Source organism: Electrophorus electricus, chromosome 23 (genome assembly GCF_013358815.1).
Source record: "Electrophorus electricus isolate fEleEle1 chromosome 23, fEleEle1.pri, whole genome shotgun sequence".
Classification (NCBI taxonomy): Eukaryota; Metazoa; Chordata; class Actinopteri; order Gymnotiformes; family Gymnotidae; genus Electrophorus; species Electrophorus electricus.
This window is the reverse complement of record NC_049557.1, coordinates 6,035,555-6,055,453: the sequence shown is the minus strand read 5'-3', so window position 1 is coordinate 6,055,453 and position 19,899 is coordinate 6,035,555. Positions and strand designations below refer to the sequence as shown.

General features: G+C 43.5%; 1 protein-coding gene across 4 annotated transcripts in view; it reads right to left on the bottom strand.

The window, feature by feature from the left end:
* The window catches only part of kcnd3 (potassium voltage-gated channel, Shal-related subfamily, member 3), a 93,644-nt gene extending 89,790 nt beyond the window's left edge, over window positions 1–3,854 (bottom strand). For 3 of the 4 annotated variants that reach the window (XM_027001297.2, XM_035521810.1, XM_035521811.1), the window contains exons 1-2: window positions 3,728–3,854; window positions 977–2,153 (exon numbers count right to left, since the gene is read on the bottom strand). In XM_027001297.2, the coding sequence (XP_026857098.1) occupies window positions 977–2,153; window positions 3,728–3,752 (1,202 nt within the window). In that variant the 5' untranslated portion in view covers window positions 3,753–3,854. Of the gene's footprint in view, window positions 1–976; window positions 2,154–3,522 lie in introns of all 4 variants that reach the window. The other variant, XM_035521812.1, reaches the window with a different exon arrangement.
* Between the last annotated feature and the right edge of the window lie 16,045 nt (window positions 3,855–19,899).

Genomic DNA, 19,899 nt, shown 5'->3' with positions numbered 1-19,899 from the left:
AAACAGTAACCTCATTCTCACACATACGCACTTGCATACACAGCTAAGGACCCTGTTAGGGGGTTTACAACTTTGACATTTTGGAAGAAGCAATAATCTCACTCATGCCTCACTCATAGAACCAATCATCTCAATTAATCACACATAAACCAATAATTCTCATTAATCCAGCACTCCCCCATTAAAGCAATCAAGCTCCTATGCAGCTCTCATGCTCTCTCTCTCTCTCTCTCTCTCTCTCTTTCTTTCTTTCTTTCTTTCTTTCTTTCTGCTTCTGTGTGCTGAGCCACTTAGGAGTACAGGCCATAAAGCAGAACATATTGTGCCATAAAGAGTTATTGAGCTGTGCCTGCTGCTTGTCTTAATGTGAAGGAGAGATGCATGAGCATGGCCCTTGGCTTGTTTCACTCCACTTTATATATTAATTACCAGATAACTGACAATAAATAAAGTCAGCCCAAAAGCAACAAGTTAAGTGCAAACTCACAGCTGGGCAGCAGTACCAGGTCTGGGTTAACTAAGAACAGGAATATTTTACAGCAGGCACTAGCTAGTGAAGACCACATTCCCTTGTTGTTCGAATGAAAGGAAGTAATGACATCAGCAGCCTGCAGGGCAGTTCAGTATCAAGGTCATCCATAAATTCAGTGAGGCCCAAACAACTGGCTGATGCTCAGTGGTTGATATGGAGCTGGGAATACAAACCTACGTCATCGCAGGCCCATCCATCATATAATGGGCTTTACTGATCACCAGAACCAGCGTTTAAAGACCCTTCACAGTACCTCATAGAATAGCAACTTACAAACTTGATGCTCAGACTTTGCACCTGTGGCCTAACGGAGGGAGGCCGCGCATAGGGGATGGGCTTAGTGAATTCACTAAGGTGTTAAGAAATTGAGTACTGAACACTTGAAACCTACAAAATCCTGCAAGGAGACGAAACTGCCCTGTCAATACGTAGTGGGCAACTCACCCCAGCGTTGTCATGGTGACGATGGTGTACCAGAAGGAGGCTGGGATGCTGGTAAACTTGCTGGAGCTGGAGCCTTTCTCTGCGTAGAACATGACGGTGGCGAAGATGATGATGGCCATGGTGAGGGAGAAGAGGAGGAAGCCCAGCTCTGAGGCGCAGCTCTTCAGCGTGTAGCCCAGGATGCGCAGGCCCTGCGAGTGGCGCGAGAACTTGAAGATGCGGAAGACGCGGAAGACGCGCAGCGTGACGAAGGCGCCGCTCACGTCCTCATTGTCCGTCATGACCAGGCCGATGTAGTATGGCAGGATAGCCACCACGTCGATGATGCTCATCACCGAGCGCATGAAGCGGTAGCGGCTGGGTGCGGCGAACAGCCGCATCAGGTACTCCACGGTGAAGATCATCACGCATGCCGTGTCCATGCAGAAGAATGCCACTGTGTAGCGCTCGCCGCACGGCACATCCCGCTGGTTAGGGGTGGAGCCGCACGGCACCGTCTCCACCACGTTGGTGATGACGGACACGGCAATGAAGAAGCCCGTGACGTAGTAGAACACCAGTGCCATGGTGCTCGTGTGAGGATTCTCAAAGGCACGCCACATGGTCTCGCGGAAGGTCATGTTGGGCAGCTTGCTGTCCTTGGAGTCCTCCAGGTCGTCCATCAGTCGCTCGGCATTCTCCCTCTTGCGGTCCTTGTACTCTTCGTAGCAGCAGTCGCTGATGATCTCCGGGATGATCCCAAAGAAGGCCAGCTCCTCATCGTATGCCGAGATGCACTCATAGCGTGGGTAGTGCAGCTTGCCCGTACGGTAGAAGTTAAGGATGCTCCGGAATACGTCTGGGTCACGGTCGAAGAAGTACTCACGGGTCTCCTCATTGTAGAAGAACTCTTTCTCTGAGCTGCCGAGGAGCGTGTCAGGATAACGGTCCAGCGTGTTCCGCCACGTCTGGAAGCGCCGCCCGCTGACGTTGAGCACAATGAGCTCGTCCTGACGCTTGTTCTTGTCGGTTGGTGCGATGGGCATAGGCAGATTGGCCACGGGCATCCAGCCGATAGCCGCTGCCCGGGCGAAGGGGAGCCAGGCCGCTACGCCCGCAGCCATGGTGACTCCGTCTGGGGGCGAGGGGAGCAGGTCGAACACCTTCACAACCAGCTTGACTTCAGCTCCGACACCATCTATGGGGGTGTGGGAGGAGGCAGGGAGAGTGAGTTAAAGAAGAAAGACATGGAAAGGATGGAGAGGAACATAGAAAGAAGACAGAAAGGAGAGAGAGGGAGACATATATATATTGAGAGAGAGAGAGAGAGAGAGAGAGAGAGAGAGAGAGAGAGAGAGAGAGAGAGAGAGAGAGAAAGGATTTGCATCAAGATATGAAGAGAAAAAAGTATGTACAGCAAAAGAATGGGGAGAGGGGTAACAGGAATGAGGGTAGATAACAGAAACCACGTACAAAGGGGAGATGGAGAAGTACAGAGATTACAGGGAAGACATGGCAGGAGGAGAGGATGATGAAGATGATGAAGGGAGAGAGGACAAGAGGAGGGTGGAAAGGACAAACCAGAGGACAGGGAGGAGAAGGGAGGGGGCAGGGTAAGTCCGGGAGAAGATGGAAAGAGGGAGGGATGGGTAAGAAGAGACCAAGGGAAATAAAGAAAGAAAGAAGCATGCAGAAGGGCATATTCATAAGAAAAATCTTTCATAAGTATATCACATTTGGCAGTAAAATTATTCCCAAACATGTATATTTGAAGAACTGAAATAGCTAGGTTTGAAGCAATTTTCAGTGTCTAACAAAATATACAGTTGCATAGTTTGATAGAAATACAGTTTAATATATGACTCAAAATACTAAGAAACTTGATTTGTTGTTGTCTAGCAGACGACCTTATATAACTCTTATATAGCCTCAAAGATTTCCATTAAATGTATTTCAAATTAAACAGCCTTAATATACTTCATATTAAATAGAAAGAGACGGCTTTTACCAAACATGGCTAAAATGTACAAGAATATACAGCTCCTACTCCATAAATGCTTGTACACCACCAGTCACTAAAACAGAATAAAATGTCAGGGAGTTAAGACACTGCATTGTAATAAGAGGAGTTTTACACATAATCCATTCTGATTTGATCCAAGCAGGGGCTATTATAATTACAACTGCTAAACGCAGCGCAATGTTGGCCACCCTCTGCCGCACCAAGCTATCGTTGAGTAGGCTATTACCGGACCTGTTGATCAGGAGCACTGGCTAACGTTCCCAAACAATACAATCAAACGATGGAAACTGAAACACTGTTTTTTAAAAAAGATTTCTGTCAAGACATATGTTGCTTTAAATTACAAGCAAATATAAACGTAAACTGGGAGAAGTAAAACGGGAACAGTTTATCGATTAACATCATTGCATTAGACGAAAACGTTATCCACCGGGAGAACAAACTGAAATAATTGTATTCTACGTTCTTGCTTTTTGCGAACACAATGTCAGGAGCATACAGTGTTACCCCACAGCCTGACATCAAAAAGAGTTCCTTTACTTACCCGCAAAAATGAATAAACTACACAAACGGCATTTCCGCACTACTAACACTTCGGGAAAGTGGTCGTTGCGACTTTACAAAGTAGCTTTCAAAACCAGGTTAGAAATTGATAACCGATGATGAGAAGTGAAGCTAAACTGCACGAAGCTTATACGAAAACGAACACAATCACGGTATCAAGGTATGGAGTGAAAATAACATTTCACTTTTTATATTCGTCTTCTGCGACATAATGCGTAGTTAAATGTCCAAGTCGCCGAACGATTCCATTTGCTCCGACGAAAAGAACAAGCACCCTCTGCGCTCCAGCTCTCTCCGCCGCTTCCCGCAGGATGCTCGGATGATAGACAGAGGTGGTAGTCCTCTCTCTCTCTCTCTTTCTCTCTCTCTCTCTCTCTCTCTCTCTCTCTCTCTCTCTCTCTGCCGCGTCGCTCCACTGCTCGTTCTCGCGCTCTCTTTTCGTGCCGCGCGCGGAGCTCGTGGAGCCGGGAGAGCGCGAGACGCGCCGAGGCAGACTCAGCTCACTTTCAATCTAGTTGTACACAGGATACAGGGAGATGTTAGGCTGTCTTAATCTCAGCTTCACCGTCTACACTTTATTTATCAAAACGCAACAGGAACGTTCAGAATTCTACATGTACAAAACATTTGAAAAACGTTCCACGAATAAAGTATGCTGAAACAGACAACCGCATAGGCGAACTGTGAAAATGTAAGAGACCAACGAGCACTGACATTTTCATGTCTGGAATGGGAGTGTGCTTAGACTCCACAGGACTGGTCTAGAGTTTATGATGTAATCCCGTATTAAAGGACTATAGACTATCTCTGTTACTCTGTTAATATTACAACTTCGTTAATACAGCTCTTAAATGAAAAATGATCTGGAAAGAATAAATTACTCATTTGACACATTGAAGGAGCATGTAGGCTAATATATTTGAAAAGATAATAAAAAAGATAAAATAGACAGGCACTCACAATAAACCAAAAGCAGGTTGCTCTGTAAATATCAAACCAATATCTAAACAGTACAGGAAGGAAAGGAACCCAAACCATTAATACCAATCTTCTTCTCTCTAAGGCTACGTCCATCACCCTTGTCTGGTAGATGGAGCCAGAGCAATTATCAAAGAGAACATAAGGAAGATACAATCTTGGCAGTCAACTGGGCAAGTAAGGTTCTGTGAGAGGTGAAACCTTTTTGTTTGTATACCCACATATATTTCTTGCTCCGCTGAGCAATATAAACCCTAATTAATTCAGCAGGGACTGAAGTGCTCACACTACTGCTGAAGGTCGTGAGGAATACTAATGGCCCTGGACCAGTAGCCACAGCAGACATTTATGATCTGGATAGCTGCCTCATAAGCTGCTCCGGTCGCTCGCCTTACCGTCAACTTCTAGTAGTTCTATCGGCTGGTGTCATGGTGCCTGTAATCACTGCATATGATCTCCCCAATATCATTCTACTGGAATGCAGAACAAACAAACAAACAAACAAACAAACAAAAAAATGCCAAACACACGGTTTGCTGTCAGGTGATTTTCCCTGCTGCAGCCAATCAGATTTTGGTGACACTGATTTGACGTTAAAGTCGATAACAGGCATTACTACAAAAATCATGAGTGGAAGCAAAACTCATGAACATCCTGATACTTTGCGAGAAGTGTGGCAATTAGATGATCTTGGGTCTGTTTCTGGAGAGTGTAACAGAAGCGTGTTATTATTGTCACTGCTACTTCCATAACAGATTCTGTCCAGACTGTCCAGATTCTGCTGCCAGCCATGTTTGACACCTAGGCCTGCTTCTTCAGCCTACATTGGTGCATCGAGAAACTCTGGACAAGAAATGTATTCCTCATTGGACTTCAAAGTATGATGCAATGGCAGTGTTGGCCCTGACAGGGACCGATGTTGCAGCTGATAGTCTGCGGTTCTATTCTCTGCGCTGCCTTGAAAATTTTAAGCCTCCTGCTGTGACCCACATCCCGTTGTCAGATCAGGGAAAGGCTTTAGAGGAAGCCACTGATGCATCTCAAACCTGCACCTCCTAGTACTTCATTAACATCAGTGCTATTGACCTCAACTGCATCCACGTATCTAAGACAAGCACTTGAATTTTTTTCAGATGGAGAGCAGTGGAAGAGGAGCAATTACGGACCTGCACTACAATAAAGCCACAGTTTAAGTGCCATATTGGCAACGATAGTCAAGAATAAATGAGCCTATGGCTCAAACTCTCAGCCTACTTTAACTTACAGAAATCTACCTACTGCCCTTCTGTTGAAATCTTCTAAAAATTATTTAGTAATGAGTCATAAAAGTCTTATGCTGACCTGTACTTTGACATGTGCAGACAAATCGAAGCTTATTTCAATATGTTTTAGAGTGAAATTATATTTCTGGGCTCCTTAAGTGGAGAAAGGCTTTCCCCCTCCTTTGAAGACTTCAGCTCGAAATTGCTTTAACCAATGTGAATCTTGACAACAGTGTTCTCCTTTCCAGCAGAAAACCTGTCACTACTGTAGTCCTAGTTCACCCCACAAACAGTCTATGCATGTCAGACACTGCAGATGATAACCACCACAGCTGAAAACCTGTTCTGTCACACTTATATAAAGCTAGAGAAACATCTACATTATGTATTTCCTCACATCACTGAGCGTGTGAAGAATCAGCCTGTCAAGGACTGTGCATAATGTTCTTCCAAGAACCTCCACAAACAGACAGCTTCCACTACATCCGATCTTTGAAATCTTTGATTACATGCGGTCATATAAATATCATCTCAGCTGACATATGGTTGGTTGACTCCTGTTTCATGTGTGTAATGTGTCTCAGAGGACTGTGTGTGTGTGTATGTGTGTGTGTGTGTGTGTGTGTGTGTGTGTGTGTGTGTGTAGAATGCTCACCCCCAGTAGAGTTGGTTGAATGAGACTGAGTGACGCAACTGCCATGACTGTATCAAAGGTTACAGTATTTAAAGCCCAAAGGCACTGTGTGTGTGTGTGTGTGTGTGTGTGTGTGTGTGTGTGTGTGTGTGTGTGTGTGTGTGTGAGTGTGTGTGAGTGTGTGTGTCTCTGTTTGACTGTGTATTTGTATATGGGAATGTGTTCACAATGCAGCTTTGAAAAACACAGCTTGTTGGCCAAATTGTTGCAATGCAGTTATCATGGACATTATTTAAATGTTTTTTCAAGTAAATACTAGGAATTAATATAAATCCTTCAATCAATATCAAATGCTATGCACTAATGGAAAAATGTATTTCAGAGTCTCTCTCTCTCTCTCTCTCTCTCTCTCTCTCTCTCTCTCTCTCTCTCTCTCTCTCTCTCACACACACACACACACACACACACACACACACACACACACACACACACACACAAAAACAATTCTCAGAGATACATATATGATGAATGGCCACTTCATTAGAGACACCTGCCCCATTTATGATAGTATTTTCCCTGTATAGAAATTAGACATGTGACCTCAGAGTGCAGTATAAAATCAGAAGAGCAATATTTCCATGGATCAGTTTCAGTGTGAATCTACATTAGAATGGAAAAATCGAAAAACTGAGTAACTTTGAACGAGGCATGGTCATCAGTGGTAGACTGTGATCATCAGAAAAACTGTGAAAGGGGATCCTGTGGATGTAAATATCTTATCTGGCAAAATTTGTCAGAGGAGGATGTCAAGAATCTTTCTGATGAACAGGTGGTGCACAGTCAAGCAAATTACAGCTGAATGCAACACTGGTGCTCCAAATATCTTGTCCAAACACACATTTCGTTGTTCCTTAGAGTGGATGGACTACACAGCAGACCACCAGTTCGAATGCCATTGCTGTCTAAGAGAATCAGGCAAGACTCCAGTGTGCAAAAGGGTGCAAAAATTGGATCAGTGAGCAGTGGAAAACATTGCATGGTCAGATGAATCCAGATTTCTGTTGCACCATGGGAGGGTCAGAATTTGACGCAAGCAAAATGAATCAATGAACCCTGCATTTTAGGTGTCAACGGTTCAGGCTGGTAGAGGTGGAGTAATGGTGTAGAGAATGTTTTCTTGACAGCAGGACTTACATAAGCAATGTGGCTGATCAAGTTCATTCCTCTATGGCAGTCATTAATGCTGTGGCAGTAGGACACTTCCAGCAGGACAATGCACCATGCCATAAGCGTCGTATAGTCATGGATTGGTTCCAGGAACATGACAGTGAGTTTTCCTTGCTTCTCTGGCCTTCACATTCCTCAGATCCTAATACTATAGATCATCTCTGGGCCAAGGTAGAACAGGCTGCTCAGAGCCCCATCTAACTTTGCGGTAACTGTGAGAAGTTATCCTGCTTGCATTGGCCAAGATTCATGCAGAACAATTTAAACTCCTAGTGGAATCTATGTCATGACATATGATGGAGTTCTGAAAAGCAATAGAGGTTCAAATCTCTTCTAGATGGGTGTCTCTATAAAAGTGGCCATTCAGTGTACATCTCAACTAATATTCCGTTTTTTTTTCTGCTTATGTTTGCTTCCAAAACTTTTTGAATTTACTGGCTATGCTAACTGATGTTTTTTTTATAGCTAGTAAGGGACTCATGTCTACTGTCAATTAGCCTGTGTTGTAACTGCTATAAATCTCTGAGCAAGGACCAAAGGTAGACATTTAATCCATTCCAGCAGCAGTGGGAAAGTGTTCAGTACATGATGGCTCCCTTTTCAGACTAAGCAAGCCTGAGCAATGGCGGGATATGGTGGTATGAAGTTGGTGGTGTGTTGGATATAATGGAAAACAATTGAAAGAAGAGCATTTGTAAGACCTGTGACTCTATTTCTGCGAGGTGAGGGGAGACAAAACAATAATCAGTCGTAAACTGCTGTGTAGATAATTATGAGCAATAGTTTGTGTGCTGCTAAGGTGCTGTCATGGTGAAGGACCGGGACTGCAAGATGTCTGGTGCTTTGATTATACTGGGAGGACTGAGTGGAAGTGGAGGACAAGTCTGCTCCAGTGGCTATACTGGGCTGTTGAAAGGATGTGCTAAATATCCTGCTCTGCATGTAGTGAAGTAACTAGACCAAATTCCCAAGAAGCACCATGTAGCAGGAAATTTGCATTAAATAAGTATAATTTTAATTTAATTAAATTAAGTATATTTATAATTTAATATTTTCAAGTCAGGGAAAGACAGATTATCTGAAAGGGGACCTGTTCATAAAAGGTTACTCAACCAGACAACGTGCTTGACAAGCCCTTAGCCCTTTCAGTGTGTAAACTGAATAAAGCAATGATGCATTAGAACACCCAGGTGTAGTCCACACACACCCACACACGCATGTATGTGCTTGTACACAGAGTAAACCTCCCTAGTAATAATGCACTGAAGACATGCAAAACTTACTTTATGAGGCAACACAGGCCCTGGTGTCACGGCCATATGTTTTGCTCTGTAAACAGTAGCTCTCTGCAGACCTGTGATGAGGCATGGAAAATTCAGGCCTGTCGTATCACTAAGTGCCTCATCTGATGAGGTGGGAGTGTGTGTGTGTGTTGGGGGCGGGGGGGCAGAATCACAAACTCACAGCTCTGAAGCTCTGGTACCAGGTGACCGAGCATCCAGCAGAGAGTGGCTAAACCACACAGTTCCAATATTTACTGTACTGTCATAGAAGTGAAACAGGGTATGAGTTGAAGAAACATTTAATTAGCTGAAATTGTACCTGGCAATAAAATTTTGGTCAGTGGTGTGTCAGGTAATCAGCAAATCATATACTTTTCCTTGCAATATCCAAAGTTACTCCTTTGAGAGCATAAGGAGTGTCAGTTCTCTGCCTGAGGAGACAATCTCCAGGTCACATAATATATATTATATGAAAATCCCATTTTCTACAAAACTAATATCAAAAATATTTACACATACAGTTGAGATCATTAAGGATTACTTTTAGAGCATACCTCACCTGATCTCTCAAATGACTTACTTGATCTTGCTAATTATATCTAGCTCAATGTGGCCCAAAATTTAGACTGAGCCAAGCAGTTCATTCTCAGCTAAGCGGATCATTCTCATCATCTCCGATTAATGAATAGCTCCATTTTTATGTTAATGTCTCTTTGTGTCAAATTAAAGGAGTTTGGAAGCTAAGTGTTTACCATGTGGTTTATTGCACAGGCTGGTGCTCTATTGGAGACATCTTCACACACTGAGGCGGACCAGCATGCGCAATTAGTTTATTTAGTGAAAGTCAGAGTAAACAGGCAACACTACCTTTCATTTTCCCTATTGGGGAAACATTTTCAGGATACTTACTTTAGAATAAGAAGAACAAACATCTTGCTACATTTGAATTAGAATAAGAAGAGACATCTTGCTATGTTGAGAAAGCAGCGACAAGCGAGGTTAAAAACAGCATTTCAGCATTTGTTACCTGCACATATAACTGAGTTGAGTTAAAGACTGCCTGCATTGAAAAAAAGGCAGCCTCATAACATCTTGTAATGGTGTTGTGCATGGCCTGAAGGCTGTTCAGCCCTCCGCTGCCATAATGCAGTCTGCTATTGCCTTCAGTCTGCACACTTAAAACAAATGCATAGAAATGCAGGACGATATGCCCCAACCATGTGTTTACCTAATTAGATAAAACCTTGGGGCAAATGAGTCACTTTCTCCAGAGCATTTTTTAATCAGTGCAGTGACTGTGCATGGGTGACTGCTGAAGCTGTTGATATCAGAACTCCATTCCAGGCACAAATGAAGAGGAATTAGAACTAGAATAATTGGAATCACTGCTGAGTTGTGGAGGAGCTATCTCTATCACACTGATCCAAACTCCAACAGTGTAAATCTCCCATTGGAAAATTATTTATTTTCACATGGAGGATTTGTGTCACTCTTCCACCTCCCCCAATGCTGCACCTGTGTCTGCACTGCCTCTCTCCACCTCTCTAGAATTCCAATCAACTGTTCATCATCATTCCCACCAAACAGCATAGACTAAAAATAGCCAGGAACGCTGCCCATTTTGCAAATTCTTGCTGATAGCAGTTCTGAGCCTTTCATATTTGTTCCCAGTATTCCTGTCACACTGCTTGCTGTATACGTGTTCTTTGTGGATTGTTTTTTGCAGTTGCTTTCTTTGCTACATATAACTAGGAGATTCCATGCACCCTAGCATTCCAGCCTCATTGGGATGCAGATAACTCACACAAAATGTTTGTACATTCTGTTATGACTAAGTATAAGAAGGTCACCAGAATGGACAATAGGTCATTTTGAAGTGCAAAGTCAGAGATTGGAAAAAATGAAGCATGACGAGATCTTACAATCCAGGGAAAACCATCTTTCTAAGAGAAATACTGACCATTCAATAGTGTAAGAGTAAGGGTGGGGTTGGGGGCATGTGTGAGATTATAACACAGGAGTGAGACATGACTATGGAAAATAAGGCAGCTCTTGTATTAGAAAAACAAAAGGAATCTCCAAACTGGCCTACAAAGGGCTTGAAAGGGAGTCGAGTCCTGTATTATGCGGAAGCATAAAGCAGCGGCTTGGCTGTGGGTAGAAGCAGGCAGGTTTAAATAGGAGGAAATAAAGTGGAAAGGTAAATGGTATAACTAAAAATTTGGAGCTTGAGAGCAGGGGATTGGCTGAAGACAGCAATTGATGGAAGGTTCCAGTGTACAGCGGGGGGGCTGAAATCCCAAGATGCACTTTAACGGTGTGAGCCAAGTGGAGGTATGCCACAGGGAGTTTGGAGTGCACTCTGCCCATAGGAGGTACACACTCCAGAAGTCCGGGTGTTCCTGGTAGTATAGGTGAAGGAACATACTGAGTTTCTAATTGACCCTCTTGACCTGCCTGTTGACCTGGATGTCAGGCTCACCATCATGTTCAGCTTGTCAAGGAACTTCAGCCACACTAAACTATACCCCTCTGTAGGAAATTATGTCTTCCAGCAGGCCAAACTTGCTGAACACATGCTGAATGAGCAGGGTAGCCATCTCTAGGACTGTGGGGAGATCTGGGAGTGGGATAAAGTGTGCCATTTTAGAAAAGCCATCAACTACAGAGAGAACGGTGGTGTTATCATCTGATAATGGAAGGTCCATTACTACCAGGTAGGACCATGGCTTCTTAGGATAGAGCTGTGGAAGCAGCTTGCTAGGAGGCCATGTGAACAGTTATGTCTCGTTGTATAGAGGGCCACCAGTGGTGTGCAGCTAGCCACTGGCTGGTGTGCGTTGCACCTTGCTGTCCAGTACCCAAGGATGTGTGGGCCATGTTATGAGAGGGGAGCTCTCAGGACTAGGGGCAAGGAGTGAGAGTACTTTACTAAGTGTTAAGACCCTGGTAATGTATGCGAGGCCTCAGCCCACCAACCTTTTTCACAAAGAAGATGCTAGCTGAGGCAGGTGAGGTGGAGGGGAGAATATAAACCTAGGCCAGGGCCTCTTGGATGTACTGTTGCATCACCAAAATCTCCTCCTGCAAAAGGACATAGATCTTACAACTGGGGGGCGTGCACCATCCAGTAGATGGATACCACAGTGGGTGTCACAGTGATGAGGAAGATGTGTGGCTTCATAGCTTTCAATGGATGTCGACAGGAGAGGTAGTGTGCCGGGTGTGAGGCAGTGTACATGACAGAAGGGGGACCATTTAACTATTTCACTGTTGGGCCAGAAAATGAGTGGGTTGTGAGTATGCAGCTAGTACATATGACTGGCTGTGTGGGGGAGTAGCTAAAAAGAAAAGACAGGTGTTCTGAAAGCGTACCACTGGTAAATAGATAAGGGTTTAGTTTGCTATGGTGCCTTTCTCTGCAGGGCCATCCAGCAAATGCACATTTAGGGGAAAAGGCAACAGTAGGAGCTCCAGATCAAGTTGTAGTACCAGCCCCCTGTTGATCAGGTTCCCTGCTGTGCAACTAGGAGTCCACTAGGGCTGAAACAGGCAGAGAGCAACCCTGTGCATGACAACAGATTTGAAAATAAAAGTGAATATAGCAGAGGGACGCTGCTCACCTTGTGGTATGGTTGGGTTTCTTAGCTTCTGGTGTGGGGGGACAAAGAATACAGGCTGGGAGCTTATGATCAGAACCACCACAGTAAAGTCAGAGATGCATCCGTGCACATGCAAGTTGGTGTTCACCAACGTACTGAGCGTACTGATGATGAATGCCACCTTCGCATGATCAGGGGCTGGTAGGCAAAAGACAGTTGGTACTGCACGAGAAAAGCCTCGCAGCCCTCCAGGTCCCTGCCATAAACCTCAGGTGTAGCAATATGGTAAAGACCTCGAAGATCTCCAGCCCCTGCCAAGGTATCTAAGAAGGCAGCAGAGCCTCCACATAGCTGTCTCGTTGATCCAGGCTGGAGTGAAGGTGGGGAAGCTGCTGACCTTGGCTGATCAACATCTGTTGTTGCTGACCGATCACAGCACCCTGGAGGCTCAACTAAAGCTGTCTCATTTGCTGCGCTCCCTTCCTGTGGCTTCAGATTCTGTGACATTATGACACAGGAGTGAGACACAAGTGTGGAAAATAAGGCAACGGTTTTATTAGAAAAACAAAAGAAATGACCAAAACGGCATACAAAGGGCTTGGAAAGAGCCCTGTATTATTTGGAAGCATAAGGTAGTGACTTGACTCTAGGCAGAAGCAGGCTACAATGTGAAGTTCTGGAGTTCAGCACCTGTAGGGGTTAAATAGGAGAAAAGTGGAAACAGGTGAACAGTAAGACTAATAAGTGTTGACTGAGAATGGGGCAGTGGTTGAGGATGAAGGCTGACAGGGATTGGAGGGGGTGTGTGTGTGTGTGTGTTCCTGTCTGGCCATCGGCCGAGGCATGAATGCATGGCAAGATGTATTAGAGCAGAAAAGGCCCAGTGAGATCAAGATGCTGTTCCAAAGATGCACAGAGAGGGCTTTGGCTTAATAGAAACACTAAGTATACATTCCATATATGTGCACCTCAGTGCTTGCATGATACCCTCTACACTATTAGTATATCTCTCACATAACAATTTTCACACTTTCTAAGTACTAGCACATTCCACTGGCAGTAACCAACACATCACCCTTACGCCAACACCAGCAATATCTTAATGCCCCATTAACCCCAAATATACCACCAGGGTTGACAGTAAAGAACCAAAGAAAGTCCTTCTATAAAAATGTCCCTGCTGGCCAATCAGAGCACACTGGACACAATGACACAATGACCCCTGACCTGAATGATACATTAACATGGATGTCACATGTTCTTAACAAGTATGTCATGCACTACATGGAATATTTCCTCCTTTCAAGCTGCTTCTGAAGACAGCATGCATATGCTTCAGAGATGATCTCAGCCACCGAGAGACAGAAGAAAAGATACAACCCTGTGCAGTAGCTATGGCAACACTTGCTCAAACATACAATAGCTTTCAAAGCTCCTGCTGCTGTAGGAGGATATTAGCAGCACCCAAAACCAGTCTCTGTTTTGCATGCAAAGTCAAACTCTCAGCAACATGCCTGTGTTTTCATGAGCTACATGTTGCCTTACATCACAGATGTGTTCAGTCCATCACTCCTCTGGCCTGGTAATACATTTTGCTGAACTGAAACAACTAGCCTTCGTGCCAAGTGAGCAGAGTGGGACAACTGGGTAATTATGTATCCTTAGTCCTTGATGCTGAGTAATATGGTAAATATTCAAATGATGTTCAAACAGACCTCTGTCACTGGTTGTTAAAGCACATTTATTTTAGTCCCTAAGGACTGTTTAGGAGAATGAAGCAGTAAGTACTAATGGAGATGGATTGTGAATCTTAAAACAATTGCCACAATATAAATATATGGGTCCAGGAAGTGATGTACCGTGCAATATCTTTAAAAGGAAACATACAACCATCAACCATTAGCATGTCGTTCTTATGATTATTTTGATCGTGTTGTGCACCACAACAAAAAGTCAATAACTACACTAAAAAAGAAATAGCGATACCAGCTGAATGGTGTACCCATTAAAAGCACTGAGAGGCAAAGAGACTGCACCAGAGGCAAGAAAGGGGCTGCATCAGAGAATGAGTTTTGGTGCTGGTGTTTTGGCTTCAGCCCTGTGCTGTTTCCTGATAGAGCACAACTTGACCACGACTCCTCTAGGAGCTGGTGACCCAGTTACTGAATGCCATATCACAATTGTGTGTATTTTTGTGTCTATGTGTGTTTGTGTGTGTCACATACCTTTATTTGGGAGATTTGGGAGTCTGAGGGTGATGTGGGAGGAGGGTGAGTCTGAAGTGTGGGTCGGAGAGCACTTTAAAAATTCAGTTAACTGAATTCTTGCTTTGTGTTCATGTACACATATTTGGATCAAAGTGGAGTAGCACATGCTGATTGCACTCGAAAGCTCAGCTAGAGCAATCACTCTTTGTATGTGTGTGTGTGTGTGTGTGTGTGTGTGTGTGTGTGTGTCTGTGTGCATGCATGTTTGTAAGAAAGTGAAAGACATCGTCCACCAAAATTAAAACTGTTACGTGTGAAGGGAGCAACAAAAGGCAACAAAACTTGCATGTGTGGATTTACTAGTGTAGCAACACTGGTTTTCAGGGAACAATGACTTGACAATCAATAAAACACACATTTAAAGGGCATGCTGGACTGTCTATTACAAAACTACAGAAGCCAAGAGTGGTTATGGCACTGCTTTTGACATTTCTTGATGTTGGCTTTAGAAGACTGAGTGGATACATATAAGCTAGCCTGTGGACATTGATTAACAACTTTAAAAAACATGGACTATGTTATCAGGACAGTGCTGACATACTGGGTTAGATCCCAGGATACACTGGTCGGTCAGCCTGCCTTTGTCACATTCCATTTCTGCTTTCTCTTCTTTGCTCGCTTCTTTGTTGTGATGTGTGTCCCTTCTTAGGATATTCCTGTTGTGGGGGGAACCAGGTCCAGATGGACGGACAGGAGATGGGACTGTGCTTTGCTTGTACATCTATGCAAACCCAGTGAGTGTGTTGTGTCTCTGAGGTTGGTGATGCATTGCTGTGGGATAATCCTTCATTTGCAATATAATATACCTTTCCAGAACCTTTCAAGGGTGTTAAACTACTTTCTGTTGGTCTTTTTTTTGTGCTGAATTTCATTAGTTAGGGAGGCTGGGAAGGACACTGTATTTTCTTTTGTATTTTGTTTCAGGTTACTTTAGAGATTGTAGTTTCCCTTAATTAGTTTGCTTAGTTTGTGTTTTGTTTATTGTTTTGGTGGTAATCTCACCCTGAAGTCGTTTTTCTTCCAGTTTTCCTTTTGCACAATGACATAAATAAAAGAAGTACCTTCTAGGGTATTCTGGTTTTATAAGGCAATTCGGTCTGGCTCTTGTTCTTTTATGATGTTACCACCTGTCAATCAACCTAGGCTGAGTCAGTCCCCTCTGGACACATTGTAAGAATTGAAAGGAACCTACTTGCTTTGGTGTAAAGGAAAAGACCTTCAATACCCTTCCCTGCCCAGTCTGTGGGGATAGCTCCCAGACTTCTAATTTGGGTGTCATCTCAGAGCCATGATACCATGTCAGAGACAGGTCATTTAATAGGCCTAAAGCTAACTGTAAACCTGCACCAAAATGGAAGCACAGACACATCTCAAGTTGCGTGACCCCACTCACTAGCTCAGGTGTTCCATCAGAATTCCTTATATTACTTGTCTACATTCACTGTTTAAAAATCTAATATGAATTACCTCACTCATCTATAAAATGCTTTAGATATAGCCTACTCATCTGCATGTTAGGCCTAATTACTAATTTGTCTATTACTAACAGATCTTCGGACACAATTAACAACAGCTTAGATGCTTTGAACAAAAGTTATTTCATTGTAGATCATATAATTATATAATTATATCTTATTCCAGTTAGTGTGTGTGTGTGTGTGTGTGTGTGTGTGTGTGTGTGTGTATTCTGATAAGAAGAATACAGATAGGCTAGTGTAAACAAAATACCTTGTCTACATAGCCCAGCTGTACTTCATTCCATTATAATAAACAAGAATGAACTAGTGCAGCAGCACCAGTAAAATAGATCTAAATCAAAATGTGTCCCAGAGCAACAAAGTTTGGTGCTGGTGTGCGGGGTTATAATTGAAAACAGTGGAAATGCTGGAACAGAATATCGACTGCGCAGTGCACCACACTCATGACACTGCAGGTGTGTGGTCGCTCAAGAGTGATATTGTGCGGTTGTAATTCTAAAACACTTATGGCCAGTTGTGCAGGGTGAATGTGTCGTCAAGGTAACAGCTTGTACAGTCTGGATTTGTCATACATAAGGGGCATTGAGTTATGTCTATAGCCCTGCTGCTGTCTAGGGTTAACCCATATGTGTGCTTTGAGTACCAATTGCCAGTCACAATCTGAGCTAAAAGTTTTTCTTTTGCTCAAACTTTCAATGTGATGAGCTTGTTATACTGCAAATTTGTAATATTTTGTGTTCATGACACAAGTGAGTAGCTCAGTAGCTATCAGCTAACTTGCTAACAACTCAGTAGCTATCAGTCACTCTCAAAATCTCCATGGCCCTCCAAAGCTTGGCTACATATACCCCAAACCCCTTAACAGAGAAGAGAGCCTCCATTCTCTGGAACCTCTCTCCTCTTCATTCTCATCTGCCTCCTGTATTTAATGTTCCTCCTGTTAAATAGGAAGCAATTAACTCAGTGCTGCCTGGCCATGGGCATCTGAGAGGGGAATTTGGGGAAGCTAATTATCTGCACACAGAACACCACCCTGGAGCCAACCGGCTAAAGAGAGATACACTTTTGCTCTCAGATCCTAATCACAGCTCCCTGAGATGAAACTGGGCTGAAAACACTGAAATGAGTTTGTAAATTAATCAGTGGACCGTTGAAGCAACTCACTCAACACAAAACTGATGCAGAAGTGTTCACTAAGGCTAGCATCCCTCACACACTGGACCGCAGAAGAGTTGCTAAAGCTAGCATTCCTCACACACTGGACCACAGAAGAGACATTAAAGCTAGCATTCCTAACACACTGGACAGCAGAAGAGTCATTAAAGCTAGCATCCCTCACACACTGGACCGCAGAAGAGTCGTTAAAGCTAGCATTCCTAACACACTGGACTGCAGAAGAGTCGTTAAATATAGCATTTCTCACACACTGGACCGCAGAAGAGTCGTTAAAGCTAGCATTTCTCACACACTGGACTGCAGAAGAGTCGTTAAAGCTAGCATTCCTCACACACTGGACTGTAGAAGAGTCGTTAAAGCTAGCATTCCTCACACACTGGACTGATGTCAAAAAATGAAAATGAGGTTTTAAAATAACAAACAGAAAATAAAGGTGAGTGGGAAATTACTGGGTCAGAAAGTCTGTAATGAGCGCATCATCATTAGACAAGAAGTAAACATTTGTGAAAAATATTGAAATTTATATTTCTCTCATTATGTCTCTCGGGAGAACACTTGACAGAGCAATTACTGGATAAAAAAAAATCAACAATGAGTCACAAATCATCTTGTTGCAATAATCCAGAAGAGAATAGGATGGTTGGGTCAAAAACCCATTACTTTGTTTAAACAATGGCACTGTTTGCTTTACATGGTTTCAGGTCAGATCCATGGCATGGTCCCTGGCTTGCACACTGAATCAGTATAACTGCTATTGGAGAATCTTTAGAGTAGCTGCGTTTTGGACTTTAAAAAAATACAACCACAATTTTACTGCAACAGAAATGTTTTTATTAGCACAACAAATATTGTATCTAGACTAAGATTCCAAGTGTTCCAACCAGAACACTCCAGTTCCAACCAGAAACTGATTACCGTATGTGGCAACAAACGTATCATTCAGGAAAAGCAAAAACCCAAAGGAATGCCAGGCGGCCACGGGTGTTCGGCATGAGCGGCCCAGATAGACTGTTTCTCCCCAAACAGAAGTAAGAAGCCTGTGGTATGGATTTATTGATTAAGGGTGTCTGGTCTTTCTGAAGTGATTCATATTCTTCTGTGAACATTGATTATCCTGCAGTGTAGAAAAATCACTGTATCTACAATAATCCCACATGTTCACAAACAACAGGTTAGGATTAACTCTAAAAAACAAAAGAAAGAAAAGGCATTAACTGTACTCCTACGCAGTTCACTTCAACTCTATTTAATGTCCCTGGCTGTAGTATGCAAGTTTTTAATTGTCTGCAGGATAATTACCCAGATAAATTAGACTGAGATTGGAAATCTGTACCATTATCTGTCTCATAAAGATATTCTTGGATTAACAAGATAAGATGTTGGATTTCCTGAATGAGGTCTTAAAAACACCTAATTACTAAATGACTAATCCTTAACTCTAACGTGTAACTTTACATATAAAATAATATTGTGAGCTCTGACTGCAAATAAGGATGCTAGTAATGTGTCAGTGTGTGTTTTTCTGTATTTATCATCTGAGAGAGAGAAAGAGACAGTGCTCTTCTGTCATTGGTGTAGCCATTTCTTCAGGTCTTAGGTGATGAATAAGTCTCTGTGACTGTCTGGACAAGGTGTCCAACCCACAGCCACCCAGGGGACCACACTGTCTGCTCAGAGAAGGAATTCATTAAGTTTCCCTCTTCTACTCGATTCTCATTGCTCTCAAGATCAATAGGAGCCTTGTGCACTAATCACAGAGCCTTGTTAGCTGTGGGATTGATTTTTATGCGTTGGTGTTGAGGTTGGAGTTGGTGTTGGTGTTGGGGCTAACAGGATGTTTGGAAGACAGCTTTAGCTAGTGTGTGCTAACCATGTATTTGAATTTTTTAATTAGACATGTGAGTTCTGAAGTAAACTGTACACGCGCACACGCACGCACACACACGCACACGCACACGCACACACACACACACGCGCACACACACACACACACACACGCACACGCACACACACACACACGCTCACACACACAAACATGTACATCTTAGCTCCTTCTTTATCTTTCTCCGTCTCTTTCTTGGTCCAGTGTCCCGTGGCACTGGCAGTGAGCCTGGTCATTTTGGGCATGACTGTAAAGCAGACGCTGGCGGGCCATGTTCACTGCATGACTGTGTCCTGCAGTGTGGAGGCCAAACACCGCAGGACATGTCCAACGAGAGCACTGCAAGCTCGGTCCATGCACTCGCCTGTAACCAAGCAACCTTTCATTGTCTCTCCAAGGCCTATGTGACAAGCTTGTCGGTTCCACTGTGAGGATGTGATCACAGCATGGTTCAGAAGCAGTAATTATCCAAAACATGCCTCCACACCAGACGTTAAAAGCAGAAGTTAAAAGCCTGTTAAGGCAGTGATCAGCTAGAGGCACGTAAACAGAGAGTTGCTTCTCCAGT